The sequence below is a fragment of the Mustela nivalis genome (assembly GCF_964662115.1).
Source record: "Mustela nivalis genome assembly, chromosome: 1".
NCBI lineage: Eukaryota > Metazoa > Chordata > Mammalia > Carnivora > Mustelidae > Mustela > Mustela nivalis.
In genome coordinates this window covers 66,403,704-66,424,157 of record NC_139020.1, presented here as the reverse complement: position 1 = coordinate 66,424,157, position 20,454 = coordinate 66,403,704, and the positions used below count along the sequence as shown (strand labels likewise).

General features: G+C 36.0%; 1 protein-coding gene across 7 annotated transcripts in view; it reads right to left on the bottom strand.

Moving 5' to 3' along the window:
* STXBP5L (syntaxin binding protein 5L) overlaps positions 1-20,454 on the bottom strand; it is a 451,491-nt gene that overhangs the window by 26,923 nt on the left and 404,114 nt on the right. For all 7 annotated transcript variants that reach the window (XM_082711856.1, XM_082711861.1, XM_082711860.1 and 4 more), the window contains one exon: positions 76-246. In XM_082711856.1, the coding sequence (XP_082567982.1) occupies positions 76-246 (171 nt within the window). The remainder of the gene's footprint in view (positions 1-75; positions 247-20,454) is intronic.

The window sequence follows — 20,454 nt, the reverse complement described above, 5'->3', positions numbered from 1 at the left end:
CCTTGTCCTCTAGCACCTATTATCATAGTATATAAAATTTTAATTGTATCCACAAAATTTGTATGTTTAATTTACCTTCTGTTGTGATTGGTAAAGAAATTTCCATGCAAGCAGCTGATTGTGCTTTCCGAAACGGTGGTCTTCCAGGACCCCAGCGATTTACTTTTGAAACATCAGCACTGGACAGACGTTTTCCAGAACTGCAACTCTGAGAGGTTGGACTTGTGCAGTGTCCATTTACATGATCTGTACCAAAAGGAAGAAGGCAGCATAAATATCATAATTAAATCTTCACATAAAGGAATCCAAACATGTAGATTAATGAAGAATGAGAATTCCTTTTTCACTAAACCATGTAAAGATGGCCAAGTCCTTGCTAGTTTAATATTTAGCTACATTTTTAGTAGTTAGCCAAAATTTCACAAGATTTATATTACACATAAATTCATTTTAAATATGTGGCTAATTAACATAGCTTAAGATTTATTCTATATCCGCATTAAGTATTATACCATTTAATGGCATTACAGAATAGATTATAGTATTTAACTTTCTTTTGCATAATTTAAATATACACCTATTTATATAAGTTTTAGAAGTACCTCAAGTGTTTGGAGTTAAAAACCTAGAATGGAAACATCTTTTTAAAATTTAATTTAATTTTTTTCAGTGCTCCAAAATTCATTGTTTATGCACCACACCCAGTGCTCCATGCAATACGTGCCCTCCACAATACCCACCACCAGGATCACCCGACCCTACCCTCCCCTTCCCTCCAAAACCCTCCGTTTGTTTCTCAGAGTCCTCAGTCTCTCATGGTTTGTCTCCCTCTCCAATTTCCCCCAACTCACTTCTCCTCTCCATCTCCCAATGTCCTCTGTGTTATTCCTTATGCTCCACAAGTAGTCAGTTATCATATGATTTCACTTACTTGCAGAGAATGGAAACATCTTACTGTGCAGTTGTGAATGGTAATTAAGAATATTGATTCTAGAGCCAGACTGCCTGGCCTCAAATCTCAATTCTACCATTTACAAGTTGTACAAATTACTGAAGTCTTCATACTTTAGTTTCCTTTTCATAAGCTGGGAATATTATCTACCTAGTTTTTGTGATAATTCATGTCACATGCCAAAACACTTCTTGGTATATGGTAAATTCTGAACAAAAATTATTACTGTTATTCTTGTTTCAGACTGCTTTTGTCTAAGACAAATAGTACTATTCATTTAGAGCTTATGAGTTTATTTCTGTTTTGATATAACTTAAAAACTTGGAAAAACTACCACTAAAAATAGGTGTTTTGTTAATGCTCCTATATAATATAGGAAACAACATCTCATAGTTCTGTAATATTGAGTACATTTTAAAATGTACCTTGATCATTCAAAGGACAATAGAGTCCAATATGGACCTTGATCATTCAAAGGACAATAGAGTCCTATTGGACCTATATGGACCTATTGGACTCTATATGGACCTTGATCATTCAAGTCCAATCATCCTATTGGACTCTATTGTCCTTTGAATGATCAAGGTCCATATGGCACTAAGTACCTACTCCATTATAGCCTTTTTATATTGTAGAGTTTGAAAACTTAAAATTATTCATTTACTGGTTTTCCTTGCAGTGAGTGTAAAGATGATGATTCAGTTAAGTTTCACCATTCATATGCATTAGTCTGTTTTACTATTTTTTTAAAAAGTGAATTAACATACTTATTAAATATTTAAATGCCAGGCACTTTATACACATTACCCATTTAATCTTAACAACAGCCCTGCAAAGAAGATGCTTTATTATCCTGATTTTGCAGTTGAGGAAACTGAAGCTCAGAAAAAAGAGTTTGGAAAATTGTCTTATATTACATAAATAATATTTTTGGAGGCAGAATTCAGATCCAGATTTTTTCACTTAGTGTCTATATGCTCAAAAACTGGGCTACAGCACAAACTAAAGTATTTGGTAAGGGGTAGCAACTTTGAAGAAATATTTAGTAGGGTTTAGGAGTAGCTTATGTAATGCACATTGAGATCCAGGCCTTTTGGGGCCAGTCATCTTCCATATTAACACAGATATTGGAAATCCTAGATTTCCCAGATGGAAAGGCAGAACTATCCCTTAATGAGTTAGTCATGGGGAAGCTGAAGTCAAGATCTCTACCCCTTCTGCACTATCAAATGTAGTCTTATAAATAAGAAATACACTGAGAGTGACAGTTGCCACTATCAAAGACTTAGAATGAATTAAAAAAAAAAAATGGCAACTTTGGTGGCCCCGTCAGTTAAGCCTCCAACTCAGTTTCAGCTCAGGTCTTGATCTCAGAGTTGTGAGTACAAGCTCTGTATTAGGCTCTATGCCCTACTTAATGGGGAAAAAAAGAAAGAAAAATTGGGTACAAATTGCAAAAATGAGACCCCTTCTGGGTATATCTGTTAGGAAAAGTTGCCCCTTCATCAGGCATAATGTCTTGGTTGGGGGACAAGTTGGCTTGTTAATTGACTTAATGTTGGTTTTCTTGATTAATTTATTTTAGCAGGAAAAGAATTTATGAAGGATATTAGGCAGCTCAAAACTTCAAGGAGAACCTGTAAGGTATACTCAGATGCTTTGCAGCCCCAAACAGTGACCAACCACACTGGAGTTACTGTTGTTAGTGGCTCAGCATTGAAGATGTTGGTGTTAGATGCCAGAAGCTGTCCTATTGCTGGCCTGATATAGCAGGACATCTCTGCCATCATAATTACCAAAACTGAGGTTTATGTAATTACAAATTAATTTTTTATTTTAGTGTTTTTTTGACTATTCTCATTCTCTACCTTTTTCCTGACATTTTAAGGATTTTAAGGTCTTTATTTTTAGGATTTTTTTTTTTTGAAGAATTTTAAGCTGAGACCCAAACCGACTGAATCACAGACTTCTCCTTGATCAAGTTAATTTTTATCTGCAGTTTTAATTTGATTCTTCTATAGCAAAATTTTCATAGCTATGATTTTGTTGTCAAAGCTAAAATTGCTTTAAATGAGCAAAGGTTTATATACCTTGTGTTTAATGTTTAGTTTCTGAAATCCAAAATTTCAAAGATCTTTTGTCTCTTCATTTCTCCATAATTATCCATGTGTTCAAGTTTAACTTATAATTTGTTCATTTAAGTGGATATTTAAAACTATTTGGGACCAACTTTACAGCTTTAGAGAAAATAATCTCTTACTGAAAACATTGCCTAAGGCTTTGCCAGTGACGAATAGAATGTTTTAACTTGCAATAACTATTCTTAAAATTTCAGCTTCAATGAGGTAAAATTGACATAAAATTGTAATATACTTAAGGTGTATATCATGATGATTTGATGTAGATTGGGAAAGGATTCTCACCATCTAGTTAATTGACATGCCTATTTCACGTATTTATTTTTTGGTGAAAATATTAAAGTTCTCTCTTAGCAAATTCCAATTACACATTACAGTATTGTTAATGATAGTCATAATGTTTTACATTAGATTCTCAGAACTTATTCATCTTACAGCTAAAAGCTTGTACCCTTTTACAAATCTTTTCCTATTTACCCTACTCCCCAGATCCTGGCTACCACTTTTCTACTCTGTTTGTATGACTATAATTTTTATTTTAACTTTTAAAAGATTCAACATATAAGTGAAGCCATTCAGTATTTATCTTTGGCCCATTTCACTTCACATAATGCCCTCAAGGTCTATCCATCTTGTTGCAAATGGCAGGATTTCCATCTTTCTCATAGCTGAATAATATTCCATTGTGTGTACATATACACACACATACACACACGACATCTTCTTTAGCCATTCATTCACTAACAGACACTTAGGTTATTTCCCTATCTTTGTTATTGTGAATAATGCTGGAATGAACATAGGAGTGTAGACAGTCCTTCAATATACTGTTCATTTCTTTTGAATATATACCCAGAAGTGAAATCATTAGATTACATGGTAGTTCTATTTTTTATTTTTGAGTAACCTTCTGTATGTTAAGAGCCAGATGGCTGGTTTGTAGAAGCACATCCTGAATGCCTCTGTTAATCATTATCTTGAGAATGTATAGATCTTGTGCATCCTTTCTGCTACTTTCCACAAACAAGATAGATAGAAAATGTGTTGTTCAGCATTCCAGGTCAAGGGTGCCAGGGTTGGAGAAACTGGAGTATCTCCTTGGTAATGAAACATGTCCAGCTGGTGGGCTTTTATCTTCTTGGAATATTTGCCATGTAAGGAGGAGCAAGGCTACAGAGAACTGCTAGGATAATTACTACATTATAAAAGTTTGCTGCATTTAGTTTCCAGCAGCAGATGCTTTGTTCAGTTGGCCACTCCTGGACTCCACGTACTTGAAGTTTTCCCCATGAACTTAGGTCTCAAGCACTGTCTCTGGGTCATTCCTTTGGTCTCGCTGGGTCATCATCTACACTTTACTGAGTCTTCAGAAATGTGGCTACATACCTCCACACTGTTTTTCATAGTGGCTGTACCAATTTTACATTCCTAACAACAGTACATAAGGGCTCCCTTTTCTTCACACCTTCCTTAACATTTGTAATTTCTTTTTAATGTTACCCACTGTAACAAGTATGAGTGATAGCTCATTGAAGTTCTGATTTGCATTTCTGTGATTATTAGTGATGTTGAACACCTTTTCATGTACCTGTTCACCATTTGTATGTTGTCTTTGAAAAAGAGTCTATTCAGTTCCTCTGCCCATCTTTTTTTTTTCCTTTTTTTTAAGTAGGCTCTGTGTCCAACATGGGGCTTGAACTCACAAGCCCTAGGGTCAAGAGTTGCATGCTGCCTGAGCTGCTTGAGCCAGCCAAGCACCCCCATCTGCCTGTTAAGTTGTATTGTATGAATCCTTTATATTTTTTTGACATTAACCTCTTATCAGATATACGATTTGCAAATATTTTCTCTCATTCAGTAGATTACCTTTTTATTTTGTCAATGGTTTCCTTGACTATATAGAAACTTTTTAGTTTGATGGAGTCCCACTAAATCATATTTTTGCTTATTTATGCATATTTTGCTTTTATTGCTTTTGCCTTTGGTTTCAAATCCAAAAAAATTACTGCCAAAACCATTGCCAAGGAGCTCACCACTTGTGTTTTCTTCTAGGAGTTTTATTGTTAAGTCTTATGTTCAAGTCTTTAATCCCTTTTGAGTTGATTTTTGTATATGGAATAAGATAGTGGTTTAGTTTTGTTCTTTTGTATGTGGCTGTATAGTTTTCCTTGTACCATTTATTGAAGAGCTGATCCTTTCCCTATTGTACATTCTTGGCTCCTTTGTTGTAAATTAATTGAAATATATATGTTGTAAATTAATTATATATATATAAAATTAATTATAAATATATATAAATTACATATATGTTGTAAATTAATTGAAATATATATTTCAATTTATATATATATATTTCAATTAATTATGTATATGTGTGTGTGTGTGTGTGTGTGTATTTGTTTCTGGGCTCTCCATTTTATTTCATTGATTTATGAATCATTTTTGTGTCAATACCATACTGTTTTGATTGCTATAGCTTTGTAATATAGTTTAAAATCAGAAAGTGTGATGTCTCTTTGTTCTTCTTTCTTAAGATAGCTTTGGTTTTTTGGAGTGGTTTGTGGTTCCATGCAGATTATTCATTTCATTTTGGTGAAGAATGTTGTTGGAATTTTAACAGGGATTGCATTGAATCTATAAATTGTTTTGGGCTATATGGACGTTTTAATGATATATATATATATATATTTTTTTTTTCATTTTAATGATATTAATTCTTCCAACCCATGAGCATGAAATATCTTTCCATTTATTTGTGTCTCCTTTAATTTCTTAATGTCCTATAGTTTTCAGTGCACAATTCTTTTATTACCTTGGTTAAATTTATTCCTAAATATTTTATTGTTTTTGGTACAATTGTAAATAGGATTTTCCTAATTTCTCTTTGTAATAGTTAATTGTTAGTGTATAGAAATGCAACAGAGTTTTGTATATTGATTTTCTATTGGGCAACTTTGCTGAATTTATTAGTTTTAATAGTTTTTTATTGGAGCTTATGGTTTTCTATATATGTATTCTGCAAATAGACAGTTTTACTTTTTCTGTTCTGATTTGGATGCCTTTTATTTGTTTTCCTTGCCCTAGCTTGTACTTCAGTACTATGTTGAATAAAATTGTTGAAAGTGGGCATTCCTGTCTTCTGATCTTGGAGTGAAAGTTTTCAGCTTTTTGCCACTGAATGAGTTGTTATCCATGGCCCTGTCATATATGGTCTTTATTATGAAAGGCACGTTCCTTTTCTTCCCACTTGGCTATAATTTTTGTTATGAGTAGATAACGAAGTTTTGTCAAATGCCTTTTCTTCATCTGTTGAGATATTCACATGATTTTTATTCTTCATTTTGTTAATATGATGGATCATATTGATTTGCAGATTTTAGACCACCCTTTCATCCCTGGAATAAATATCACTTAATCATAAGATCCTTTTAATATATTGTTGAATTTGGTTTGCTATTTATTTAAGGATTTTTACATCCATGTACATCAGAAATATTGTGATTTTCTTTTCTGGTAGTGTCTTGAAAAATGAGAATGGAAGTTATCCTCACTCTTTGATGGTTTGGAAGAATTTGAGAAACATTGGTATTCTTTAGATGTTCGGTAGAAATCAAAAGTGAAGTCATGGGGCCCTAGACTTTTGTTTATTGGAAGGTTTTTAATTAATGACTTAGTCTCCTTGCCAGTAATTAGTTTGTTCAGATTTTCTATTTCTTCATGATTGTCTTGGTAGGTTGTATTTTTCTGGGAGTTTATTTTGAGGCTTTCCAATTTTTGTCATTTAATAGTCTTTGATGATCCTTTGTGTTTCTGCGGTATCAGTTGTAGTGTTTCTTCTTTCACTTGTGATTTTCAGTCTTTTCTTGGTGAATCTGGCTAAAGTTTTGTCTATTCTGTGTATCTTTTAAAAAAACCAGCTTTTAGTTTCATTAATCATTTTGATTATGTTTTTAGTCTCTATTTTGTTTATTTCTGCTCTGATATTTTTTTCCTTTCTTCCACTAAATTTGGGCTTCATTTTTCCTTTCACTAGTTTCTTGAGATATAAAGTTAGGTTGTTTAAGGTCTTTCTTGTTTCTTGAAGGGCAGCTATTGATATTGGCAGAGTATGAGAACCCCTGTCTTGCCTCCTCCCTGAAACACAGCTAGATAACTATCAAATCATTCTGAATACTCAAGACTTCAATATGACAACTGGTAGAATAAACTACACAACCAGAGGGAGGGAAGAGGCCATTTTGAGGAAGGTAGGAAGTGCCAAGACAAGATTTGGGGGAAAAACAGATGGCAGGTGCTGTGGAGGGGAAGGAGCCTTGGTCATGGAGAAAGCTGAAAGAGTGGAATGCACAGACATATGCACAAGAACACTTCCCCAAAGCTACTTCTGAGAGAATGAGTGGGACTGAATTTTGTGAATGTTTTCAACCAGTGGGACTCAAAGACTGGAATTTAGGAAGTCCTGGGCTTGCCTGTGATAGAAACCTGAGGATGCTGCTCTACTCCTGGAGCAGAGGCAGGCAAACAACCTGGGACAGACTATACAATCTGATAATTGTTTAAGGGGCACAGGGAGAGACTGTTAATTCTTTTGGGAATATATCTGTGAGAGGTACCATTGTCTCTCTGGGGGCAATAAAACTGACAAGCACCATTTTCCTTCCCTGCCCCTCAGCCCAAATGTAGAGACACCTGCTAAGAGCTGCTAACTGAGACACTGGCTTTTTAGCTTGCATATTCCCAATCCCATGCTCCTGTGCTCTGGTGTGGCAGCCCTTCTGAGTCAAACCTGTATCAGTATCAGTCCCAACGCAGAAAGACCTTTTCCTAGAGGACTGACACAGGTCTTCAACACACCAGGTACCTGAAGTTTAGACTTCTGAAGGTCAACAGGCTTGAAAACTGTAGTGCCCAATGTGTTCAGTGCTGCTCCAGGCAGGCAAGTGACCCAGAGACAGTATGAAATCAGTGATCTGAAAAATCCCTGTAACACGTGAGGAAAACTTATTCTTCTTCTGAAAGTGCTTCCCAGAGAGAAGCAAGGATAGGCCCCTGCTTCCTCAGCAGGGTCAGAGGAGCCAGCAGGTGCCTTCTCTCCTCTGCCCCTCAGCATAAACTGATTTCAGTAAGCAGCACAGTGCCAACAGTGACAGCATAAACCACTTACACCAATCCTGCAATCCCACCCCTTGCTAGTAATGCTTTCTTTTAGGCAACTGAGCCTGATGACCAGCACAGCTGGTCCCTACCTCAGAAGACCAAACACCCGCCCCCCCCCCCCAACACACATACACACCAGGTCTACTGGCCATAGGGTTCTGCAAAACTTCAGCACTTGTAGAAATAGCATCAGGATTCTTTCAACCCAGCAGACCAGAGTACACCTAGCTAAAACTCACCACACTCTGGGTAAGGTCAAAACACTCCCCTCTGCAGGCAAGGAGAAACTCTGCAGAGGACTGACCTAGGGAAAGAACAGCCAAAGCCCAGCAGCATAGTCCACATAGCACACACCAGAGACATTTCCTGAAGCACCAGGCCCTGGATATTGTATGATCTCTTCTTCACAACGCCTTTACTCTCAGAAGCAGGAAACATAGCAGGCTTTCTTAACACAGAGAAGATGACAGAGACCTAGACAAAGTGACTAGAGGGAGGAATTCATACCAAAAGAAAGAACAAGAAAAGGTCACAGGCAGGGATCTAATGAGACAAATATAAGTAATAAACCTGATCCAGAATTTAAAGCAACAATCATAAGGGTAATAGCTGGGCTTGAGAAAATCATGGAAGACATCAGAAAGTCCCTTACTGCAGAGACAAAAGAGCTCAACCAACCAACCAACCAACCAATCAGGCCGAAATGAAAAATGCAATATCTGAGATTCAAAACCAACTGGATGTAAGGACCACAAGGATGGAAGAAGCAAAGTAACAAACAAGTTATAAAGAAGTTAGAATTACAGGAATTACAAAAGAGAAAACGAAAAATCTTGGATCATGAAAGAAGACTTAGGGAACTCAGTGACTCCATCAAATATAATAATACTCATATGAGTTCCAGAAGAAGGAGAGAGAGAAAAAGGTACAGAAGTTTATTTGAGAATATTATGACTGAAAACTTCTGTGATCTGGGGAAAAAAAAAAAAAAAACAGACATCTAAATCCAAGAGGCACAGAGAATGCCCATCAAAATCAACAAAAGCAGGCCAACACCAAGACATATCCTAGTTAAATTTCCAAAATACAAAGAAAAAGTCCTAAGAACAGCAAGACAAAGGAAATCCCTAACTTAAAAGACAAGATAAATAAGGTTAGCAGGAGACATATTGATAGAAACTTGGCTGGCCAGAAGAAAGTGGCATGATCTATTCAACATGCTAAATGGGAAAAGTCAGCAGCCAAGAATATTCTATCCTACAAGGCTGGCTATTCTCCTATAAGGCTGGCTGGGAAACAAAGAGTTTCCCAGACAAACAAAAACTTAAAAGATTTCATGACCACTAAACCAGCCCTGCAAGAAATATTATAGAGTGGGAAAGAAAGACCAAAAGTAACAGGCTAGAAAGGAACAGAGAAAATCTTCAAAAACAATGATAAAACAAGTAATAAGATGGCACTAAGTTAATATATATCAATAATGACTTTGAATGTAAATGGACTAAATGCTCCATGAAAAAGACATAGAGTGTCAGAATGGATAAAAACAAAACAAAACAAAACACAAAAACACAAGACCCATCTATATACTGCCTGGAAGAGACTTCTTTTGACCTAAAGATACCTGCAGATTGAAAGTGAGAGGAGGGAGAAATATTTATCAGGCAAATGGATATCAAAATAAAGCCAGAGTAACCGTACTTGACTCAGACAAACTAGATTTTAAACCACAGACTGTAACAAGAGATGAAGAAGGGCACTATTTCATAATAAAGGGGACTATCCAACAAGAAGGAACTAACAACTATAAATATTTATGCCCCTAACTTGGAAGCACCCAAATATATAAAGAAAATTATAATAAAACAATTAATTATGAACATAAAGGAACTCATTGGTAATAATACAATAGTAGTAGAGAATTTTAACACCTCACTTACTTCAATGGACAGATCATCTAAGCAGAAAATCAACAAAGAAACAATGACTTTGAATGACAAGCTGAACCAAATGGACTTAACAGATACATTCAGAAGAGTCCATCCTAAAGCAACAGAATGCACATTCTTTTCAAGTGCATATTCTCCAGAATAGATCACACACTAGCTCCTAAATCAGACCTCAACAAATACAAAAAGACTGAGATCATACCATGCATGTTTTCTGACTACAATGCAGTGTACCTTGAAGTCATCCACAGGAAAGAACTTGGAAACCACAAATATATGAAGGCTAAAGAACATTGTATTAAAGAATGAATGGGTCAACCAAGAAATTAAGGATATAAAAGGGAACATGGAGTGGTGCCCGGGTGGCTCAGTGGGTTAAAGCCTCTGCCTCCTGCTCAGGTCATGATCTCAGGGTCCTGGGATCGAGCCCCAAGTCGGGCTCTCTGCTTGGCAGGGAGCCTGCTTCCTCCTCACTCTTTGCCTGCCTCTCTGCCTACTTGTGATCTCTGTCAAAAAAATAAATAAAATCTTAAAAAAAAAAAAGAGAGAGTACATGGAAACAAATGAAAACATGACAGTCCAAAACCTTTGGGATGCAGCACAGGCAGTCATGAGAGGGAAGTATATAACAATATAGGCCTACCTCAAGGAGCAAGAAAAATCTCTAATACACAACCTAACATTACACTTAAAGGAACTAGAAAAAGAACAATAAATGAAGCCTAAAGCCAACAGAAGAGGATAAATAATAAAGATTAGAGCAGAAATAAATGATACAGAAATTAAAAACAAACAGTAGAATAGATTAATGAAACCAGGAGTTGGTTCTTTGAAAAAAATTAGTAAAACTGATTAACACCTACCTAGACTTATCAAAAGGAGAAAGAACCCAAATAAAATAAATAAAATCACAAATGATAGAGAAGAGATCACAACCAACACTATAGAAATACAATTACTAGAGAATATTATGAAAAATCATATGCCAACAAAACAATCTGGAAGAAATGGATAAATTCCTAGAAACCTATAAACTACAAAAACTGAAACAGGAAGGAATAAAAAAACGTGAACAGACCAATAACTGCCAAAGAAATTGAATCAGTAATCAAAAACTTCCCAATAAACAGAAGTCCAGAGCCAGATGATTTACTATGGGAATTCTACCAAATACTTAACGAAGAGTTAATATCTATTCCTCTCAAGCTGTTCCAAAAGAAATGGAAGGAAAACTTCCAAACTCCTTCTATGAAGCCAGCATTACCTTGATTCCAAGACCAGAAAAGACCCCTCTAAAAAAGAAAACAAAGGGCCAATATCCCTGATGAACATGGATGCAAAAATTCTCAACAAAATACTAACAAATTGAATCCAGCAGTACATAAAAAGAATCATTTGCAACAATCAAGTAGGATTTATTCTTGAGCTGCAAGGTGGTTCATTCTCCCCAAATCAATCAAGGTGATACACCACATTAATAAAAGAAAGGATAAACCATATGATTTTCTCAACAGATGCATAAAAAAATTTGACAAAGTATAACATCCATTCATAAAAAAAAAAAAAAACCTCAGCAAAGTAGAGGTAAAGGGAACACACCCCAAAATATATAAAACCCCACAGCTAATATCTTCCTTAATGGGAAAGACTAAGAGATTTTCTTCTAAAGTCAGGAACAAGACAGGGATGTCCACTCTCTCTCTATTGCTATTTAACAGTATTGGAACTTCTAGCCTCAGTAATCAGACAACAATAGAAATAAAAGGTATCCAAATTGGCAATGAAGAAGTCAAATTTTCAATATTTGCAGACATGTTACTCTACGTAGAAAACCCAAACGATTCCACCAAAAAAATTGCTAGAACTGATATGAATTTATTAAAGTCATAGGATACAAAATCAACATACAAAAATATGGATTTCACTCATGTGGAGTTTAAGAAATAGATGAACATGGGAGAAAAAAAGGCAAATGATAAAACAGATTCTTAGCTCTTAACTATAGAAAACAAACTGAGGATCACTTGTTGGAGTAGTGGGCAGGACAATGGGTTAAATGGGTGATGGCTAGTAATGAGAGCACTTGCGATGAGCATTGGGTTTGTATGTGAGTGATAAATCACAAAATTCTAGTGAAATTAATGTTGTACTATATGTTAACTAGAGTTTAAATAAAAAGTTAGAAAAGGCAAGTAGATAGAACAGTGATAATAAAATATAATCCCTTCTAGGCCTTTTTTAATCAAATAAGACTGAGGGTATTTTAATAACTCCATAAAATGATAAAGTTTTTATCAAAAGAAAAAAATTACTAGACAAAGCAATTAAATAAGTAAAATAAACATTATGTATATGTATTCAAAATAATGTGATAAGATTATACTTATAGGGGATAAAATTTTATACCTTAAATCTCAAGAGAATCAACTGAAAAACTAAGAATTCAGTGACATGGCTGGTTACAAAATTCATATATATATCTATGACTAATATTAATAATTCATTTTTCATCCTAATCCATTTAAAGTTCAATCAGTGGAACAAAATAAAATATCTACAAGGAGACCAAATGGATAAAGAAATTTTGTAGTTGAAAATAAGTAACTTTAAAATGAGAGGGGTAAACATAATTCATTCAATAAATGCTTAGGACAACTAACTAGGCATTAAAAAACAATTTCTCTATACCAAAATAAATTCTAGATGATAAAAGTATAAATGTATAGAGAGAAACTATAACAGTGCTAAAAAAAAAAGCATAGGAAAATTTTTTAATATTCTTAAAGATATATTTGCTAAAGATAGAACAAAACTTGGTACCCATTGTAAAAACCATTAAATTTGATTATATATAAATAGTCAATATAGAGAAAAAAATGAGACAAATGACATTCTGCAATAAATTTGACAGAGAAAACCAATTTCCACAATGTCCAAAGTGCTTAGATATAAAAATAAGAAAAAAATAACACCAAAATTTTTTTACAATGTATTAGTAGTTCAGAAATAAATAGAAGTATGTTTAAATAAAAGGATGTTCAACACTTATTAGAAATGACTATTAAAATAGTTTTTCAATTAGCTCAACAAATATAAAAGAATTGTTAAGCAAAATATTAGTGATGATGTGGGAAGACTGGAGTTCTTATACACTGTTGGTGGGAATCTAAGTTGGTTAAACATTCTTGGAAGTCATTTTGCAATCAAAATATACAGTGCTTATTCTTTTGCCAAGCAATTTCAGTTGAAGCAATTTCAGTTCTGAGAATTTATTCTACAGACATTTATTCTACAGACATTTCAGTTGAAGCAATTTCAGTTCTGAGAATTTATTCTACAGACATAATCACATAAGTGTGCAAAGAAGTTATTACTATTCTCATTAAAGTTTGTTTTGAAATAGTAAAAGACAAAAAGCCTAATGTCTTTTAATAAAGAAATAGTTAAGTCAACTATTGTATAGCCTAAAATGGACACTTTATCCTTATATAAGCCATTATTTGATACTACAAAGAATTACATAGATCTGTATAGAATGGTCTTCAGGACACTGTAAAATAAATAAAAAACCACAAAATAGTGTTAAAGTGCTTCCCCTTCTAATGAAAAAATGTTTAGACTAATTGTTGAATACTCAAAGAAGATATTAATGTTCTTTGTCTCAATGGATATGGGAATTAAGGAATTCTGAGATATAATTTTTAAATTATTTTAAAAAGAAAAAATAAATTGGTACAAACTACAATACCCAGAGAACACCCCTTGCATGTATTTAAAATGAAGTTTAGATTTTGAAGAACTGGATCACTGAATATTAAGTACATGTATTTCAAACAAAAAAAAATCCACATCCTTTTCAAGGTTAAGGTAAATTTGTTCACATGGTGGGGGTGAAGGCATTTTACTCACATGATTATTATAGCTGTAGACATCAGCATTGCAAATGTCAGATAAAATGACTAGAAACAAGTAATCTAGCAACTCAAGAATTAATATTTAAGGAGGCTACAGCTAGACTAACTTTTTTATTTATCTCAGGATATGCTGTGCTTTTTTTTTTTTTTTTTTCCTCTCCCCAGTCTTAATGTGAGACTTGATGTGAATATTTACTCATATGGTTCAGGACAAGGTGTCAGTTTGCTTTGTCAGTATCCATCAGGATATAATGGCATTTTAATGTTAAAATTTATTGTTATTTTGGGGTGCCTGGGTAGTTCAGTCAGTTAAGCATCTGCCTTCAGCTCAGGTCATGATTCCAGAATCCTGCTTCTCCCTCTCCCTCTGTTCCTTCCACTGCTCATGCTCTCTCTCTCTAACACTCACTCTCAAATAGATAAGTAAAATTTTTAAAAAATATTATTGTTCTTTTGGGTTCTGGTTAAAGGAGGCTGCTGAATTCTTTGCTATCCATGGATACCACAGATCTATAGCTACACATGGAACAGTTCCCTCTGAAGGAAATCCAGACTAGCTGAGTGACTCCTATGCAGTGGATGAATGAGAAAGCACTTACACAGGGATGAATCTTTGCACACTTTCAGTTACAGGGAGACACTATGAATGAGAAATACCTCTTGGAAAATTGCAAAGGATTCAGAGGCCACTAAAATCTTGGGCCAGGGTGAATCATAAAGTTCATCTTTATGATTCTACACAGGACCATTCCATCAAGTCTGGGAGAGGTGCCTGTTTTCTCTTGTGTAGTAACCAATACAGAGAGTCAAGGAAAATGAAGAAACAGGAATATATTCCAAACAAACAAACAAACAAACAAACAAATAAAAAACACGCAATAAAACTCCAGAGACCTATCTAATGAAATAAAGATAAGCAAGTTACCTGATAGAGTTGAATATAGTTGTATTAAAGATGTTCACCAAGGTCAGGAAAATCTTGCATGAACAAAATGAGAATTTAAACAAAGAGACCAGGGGAGGAGTCAAGATGGCAGAGAAGTAGTAGGCTGAGACTACTTCAGCTAGCCGGAGATCAGCTAGATAGCTTATCTAAAGATTGCAAACACCTGAAAATCCATCGAAGAGAAGAAGAACAGCAATTCTGGAAACAGAAAAACAACCACTTTCTGAAAGGTAGAACCAGCGGAGAAGTGAATCCAAAGCGAGGGGAAGATAGACCCCGGGAGGGAGGGGCCGGCTCCCGGCAAGAGGCGGAGCAACGGCAGACAAAATCAGGACTTTTAAAAGTCTGTTCCGCTGAGGGACATCGCTCCAGAGGCTAAACCGGGGCGAAGCCCACGAGGGGTCAGCGTGGCCTCAGGTCCCGCAGGGTCACAGAAGGATCGGGGGTGTCAGAGTGTCGCAGAGCTTGTGGGTACTGGAACGGGAAAGCCGGCTACAGAGACAGAGCCGACAGTAAGCTCACAGCTCGGTGTTACCTTGAACCGGTCGCAGGCTCAGTGAGCTCGAAGCCCGGACGGAGGTCAGGCAGACGGGAGTAACTGGGCGCTGTTCTCTGAGGGTGCACTGAGGAGTGGGGCCCTGGGCTCTCGGCTCCTCTGGGCCGGAGACCAGGAGGCCACCATTTGTATTCCCCGTCCTCCGGAACTTAACGGAAAGCGCTCAGGGAACAAAAGCTCCTGAAAGCAAACCCTAGCGGATTACTCACCCCGGCCCCTGACAAGGGCGGTACAATTCCGCCTTGGGCAAAGACACTTGAGAATCACTACAACAGGCCCCTCCCCCAGAAGATCAACAAGAAATCCAGCCGAGACCAAGTTCACCTACCAAGGAGTGCGGTTTCAATACCAAGGAGAGCAGCAGAATTCCAGAGAAGGAGAAAGCAAAGCACGGAACTCATGGCTTTTTCCCTGTGATTTTTTTTAGTCTTGCAGTTAATTTAATTTTTTTCATTTTCATTTTTTGTTTTTTTTCTCGCCTTCTGGTTAAATTTTTTTTAACTTTTACCTTTTTCTTTTTTTAACGTGTTTTAACTAGTTTATCTAATATATATATGTTTTCTTTTTTATATTTTTCTTATGTGTTTTCTTTTTTTAAAATTCTTTTCTTTTCTTTTTTTTCTTTTTTCTTTTTTTTCCCTCCTTTTTGAACCTCTTTTTATCCCCTTTCTCCCCTCTCATGGTTTGGGATCTCTTCTAATTTGGTTAAAGCATATTTTCCGGGGGTTGTTGCCACCCTTTTAGTATTTTACTTGCTCCTTCATATACTCTTATCTGGACAAAATGACAAGACAGAAAAATTCAACACAAAAAAAAGAACAAGAGGCAGTACCGAAGGCTAGGGACCTAATCAATACAGACATTGGTAATATGTCAGATCTAGAGTTCAGAATGACAATTCTCAATTTCTAGCCGGGCTCGAAAAAGGCATGGAAGATATTAGAGAAACCCTCTCGAGAGATATAAAAGCCCTTTCTGGAGAAATAAAAGAACTAAAATCTAACCAAGTTGAAATCAAAAAAGCTATTAATGAGGTGCAATAAAAAAAAATGGAGGCTCTCACTGCTAGGATAAATGAGGCAGAAGAAAGAATTAGTGATATAGAAGACCAAATGACAGAGAATAAAGAAGCTGAGCAAAAGAGGGACACACAGCTACTGGACCACGAGGGGAGAATTCGAGAGATAAGTGACACCATAAGACGAAACAACATTAGAATAATTGGGATTCCAGAAGAAGAAGAAAGAGAGAGGGGAGCAGAAGGTATACTGGAGAGAATTATTGGGGAGAATTTCCAGAATATGGCAAAGGCAACGAGCATCAAAATTCAGGAGATTCAGAGAACGCCCCTCAAAATCAATAAGAATAGGCCCACACCCCCATCAACTAATAGTAAAATTTACAAGTCTCAGTGACAAAGAGAAAATCCTGAAAGCAGCCCGGGAAAAGAAGTCTGTAACATACAATGGTAAAAATATTAGATTGGCAACTGACTTATCCACAGAGACCTGGCAGGCCAGAAAGAGCTGGCATGATATTTTCAGAGCACTAAACGAGAAAAACATGCAGCCAAGAATACTATATCCAGCTAGGCTATCATTGAAAATAGAAGGAGAGATTAAAAGCTTCCAGGACAAACAAAAACTGAAAGAATTTGCAAACACCAAACCAACTCTACAGGAAATATTGAAAGGGGTCCTATAAGCAAAGAGAGAGCCTACAAGTGGTAGATCAGAAAGGAACAGAGACCATATACAGTAACAGTCACCTTACAGGCAATACAATGGCACTAAATTCATATCTCTCAATAGTTACCCTGAATGTTAATGGGCTAAATGCCCCTGTCAAAAGACACAGGGTATCAGAATGGATAAAAAAAAAACCCATCTATATGTTGCCTATGAGAAACTCATTTTAAGCCCGAAGACACCTCCAGATTTAAAGTGAGGGGGTGGAAAAGAATTTACCATGCTAATGGACATCAGAAGAGAGCAGGAGTGGCAATCCTTATATCAGATCAATTAGATTTTAAGCCAAAGACTATAATAAGAGATGAGGAAGGACACTATATCATACTCAAAGAGTCTGTCCAACAAGAAGATTTAACGATTTTAAATATCTATGCCCCCAATGTGGGAGCAGCCAACTATATAAACCAATTAATAACAAAATCAAAGAAACACATCAACAATAATACAATAATAGTAGGGCCCTTTAATACTCCCCTCACTGAAATGGACAGATCATCCAAGCAAAAGATCAACAAGGAAATAAAGGCCTTAAACGACACACTGGACCAGATGGACATCACAGATATATTCAGAACATTTCATCCCAAAGCAACAGAATACACATTCTTTTCTAGTGCACATGGAACATTCTCCAGAACACATCTTTGGTCCTAAATCAGGACTCAACCGGTATCAAAAGATTGGGATCATTCCCTGCATATTTTCAGACCACAATGCTCTAAAGCTAGAACTCAACCACAAATGGAAGTTTGGAAAGAACCCAAATACATGGAGACTAAACAGCATCCTTCTAAAGAATGAATGGGTCAACCGGGAAATTAAAGAAGAATTGAATAAAATCATGGAAACAAATGATAATGAAAATACAATGGTTCAAAATCTGTGGGACACAACAAAGGCAGTCCTGAGAGGGAAATATATAGCGGTACAAGCCTTTCTCAAGAAACAAGAAAGGTCTCAGGTACACAACCTAACCTTACACCTAAAGGAGCTGGAGAAAGAACAAGAAAGAAACCCTAAGCCCAGCAGGAGAAGAGAAATCATAAAGATCAGAGCAGAAATCAATGAAATAGAAACCAAAAAAACAATAGAACAAATCAACAAAACCAGGGGCTGGTTCTTTGAGAGAATTAATAAAATTGATGAACCCCTGGCCCGACTTATCAAAAGGAAAAGAGAAAGGACCCAAATAAATAAAATCATGAATGAAAGAGGAGAGATCACAACTAACACCAAAGAAATACAAACTATTATAAGAACATACTATGAGCAACTCTACGCCAATAAATTTGACAATCTGGAAGAAATGGATGCATTCCTAGAAACATATAAACTACCACAACTGAACCAGGAAGAAATAGAAAGCCTGAACAGACCCATAACCAGTAAGGAGATTGAAACAGTCATTAAAAATCTCCAAACAAACAAAAGCCCAGGGCCAGATGGCTCCCCGGGGGAATTCTACCAAACATTTAAAGAACTAATTCCTATTCTCCTGAAACTGTTCCAAAAACTAGAAATGGAAGGAAAACTTCCAAACTCATTTTATGAGGCCAGCATCACCTTGATCCCAAAACCAGACAAGGATCCCATCAAAAAAGAGAGCTATAGACCAATATCCTTGATGAACACAGATGCAAAAATTCTCACCAAAATACTAGCCAATAGGATTCAACAGTACATTAAAAGAATATTCACCACGACCATGTGTGATTTATTCCAGGGCTGCAAGGTTGGTTCAACATCCACAAATCAATGTGATACAACACATCAATAAAAGAAAGAACAAGAACCATATGATACTCTCAATAGATGCTGAAAAAGCATTTGACAAAGTACAGCATCCCTTCCTGATCAAAACTCTTCAAAGTGTAGGGATAGAGGGCACATACCTCAATATCATCAAAGCCATCTATGAAAAACCCACCGCAAATATCATTCTCAATGGAGAAAAACTGAAAGCTTTTCCGCTAAGGTCAGGAACACGGCAGGGATGTCCATTATCACCACTACTATTCAACATAGTACTAGAGGTCCTAGCCTCAGCAATCAGACAACAAAAGGAAATTAAAGGCATCCAAATCGGCTAAGAAGAAGTCAAATTATCACTCTTCGCGGACAATATGATACTATATGTGCAAAACCCAAAAGACTCCACTCCAAAACTGCTAGAACTTATACAGGAATTCAGTAAAGTGTCAGGATATAAAATCAATGCACAGAAATCAGTTGCATTTCTCTACACCAACAGCAAGACAGAAGAAAGAGAAATTAAAGAGTCAATCCCATTTACAATTGCACCCAAAACCATAAGATACCTAGGAATAAACCTAACCAAAGAGGCCCAGAACCTATACTCAGAAAACTATAAAGTACTCATGAAAGAAATTGAGGAAGACACAAAGAAATGGAAAAATGTTCCATACTCCTGGATTGGAAGAATAAATATTGTGAAAATGTCTATGCTACCTAAAGCAATCTACACATTTAATGCAATTCCTATCAAAGTACCATCCATCTTTTTTAAAGAAATGGAACAAATAATTCTAAAATTTATATGGAACTAGAAAAGACCTCAAATAGCCAAAGGGATATTGAAAAAGAAAGCCAACGTTGGTGGCATCACAATGCCAGACTTCAAGCTCTATTACAAAGCTGTCATCATCAAGACAGCATAGTACTGGCACAAAAACAGACACATAGATCAATGGAACAGAATAGAGAGCCCAGAAATAGACCCTCAACTCTACAGTCAACTAATCTTCAACAAAGCAGGAAAGAATGTCCAATGGAAAAAAGATAGCCTATTCAATAAATGGTGTTGGGAAAATTGGACAGCCACATGCAGAAAAATGAAATTGGACCATTTCCTTACACCACACACAAAAATAGACTCAAAATGGATGAAGGACCTCAATGTGCGAAAGGAATCCATCAAAATCCTTGAGGAGAACACAGGCAGCAACCTCTTCGACCTCAGCCGCAGCAACATCTTCCTAGGAACAACGCCAAAGGCAAGGGAAGCAAGGGCAAAAATGAACTATTGGGATTTCATCAAGATCAAAAGCTTTTGCACAGCAAAGGAAACAGT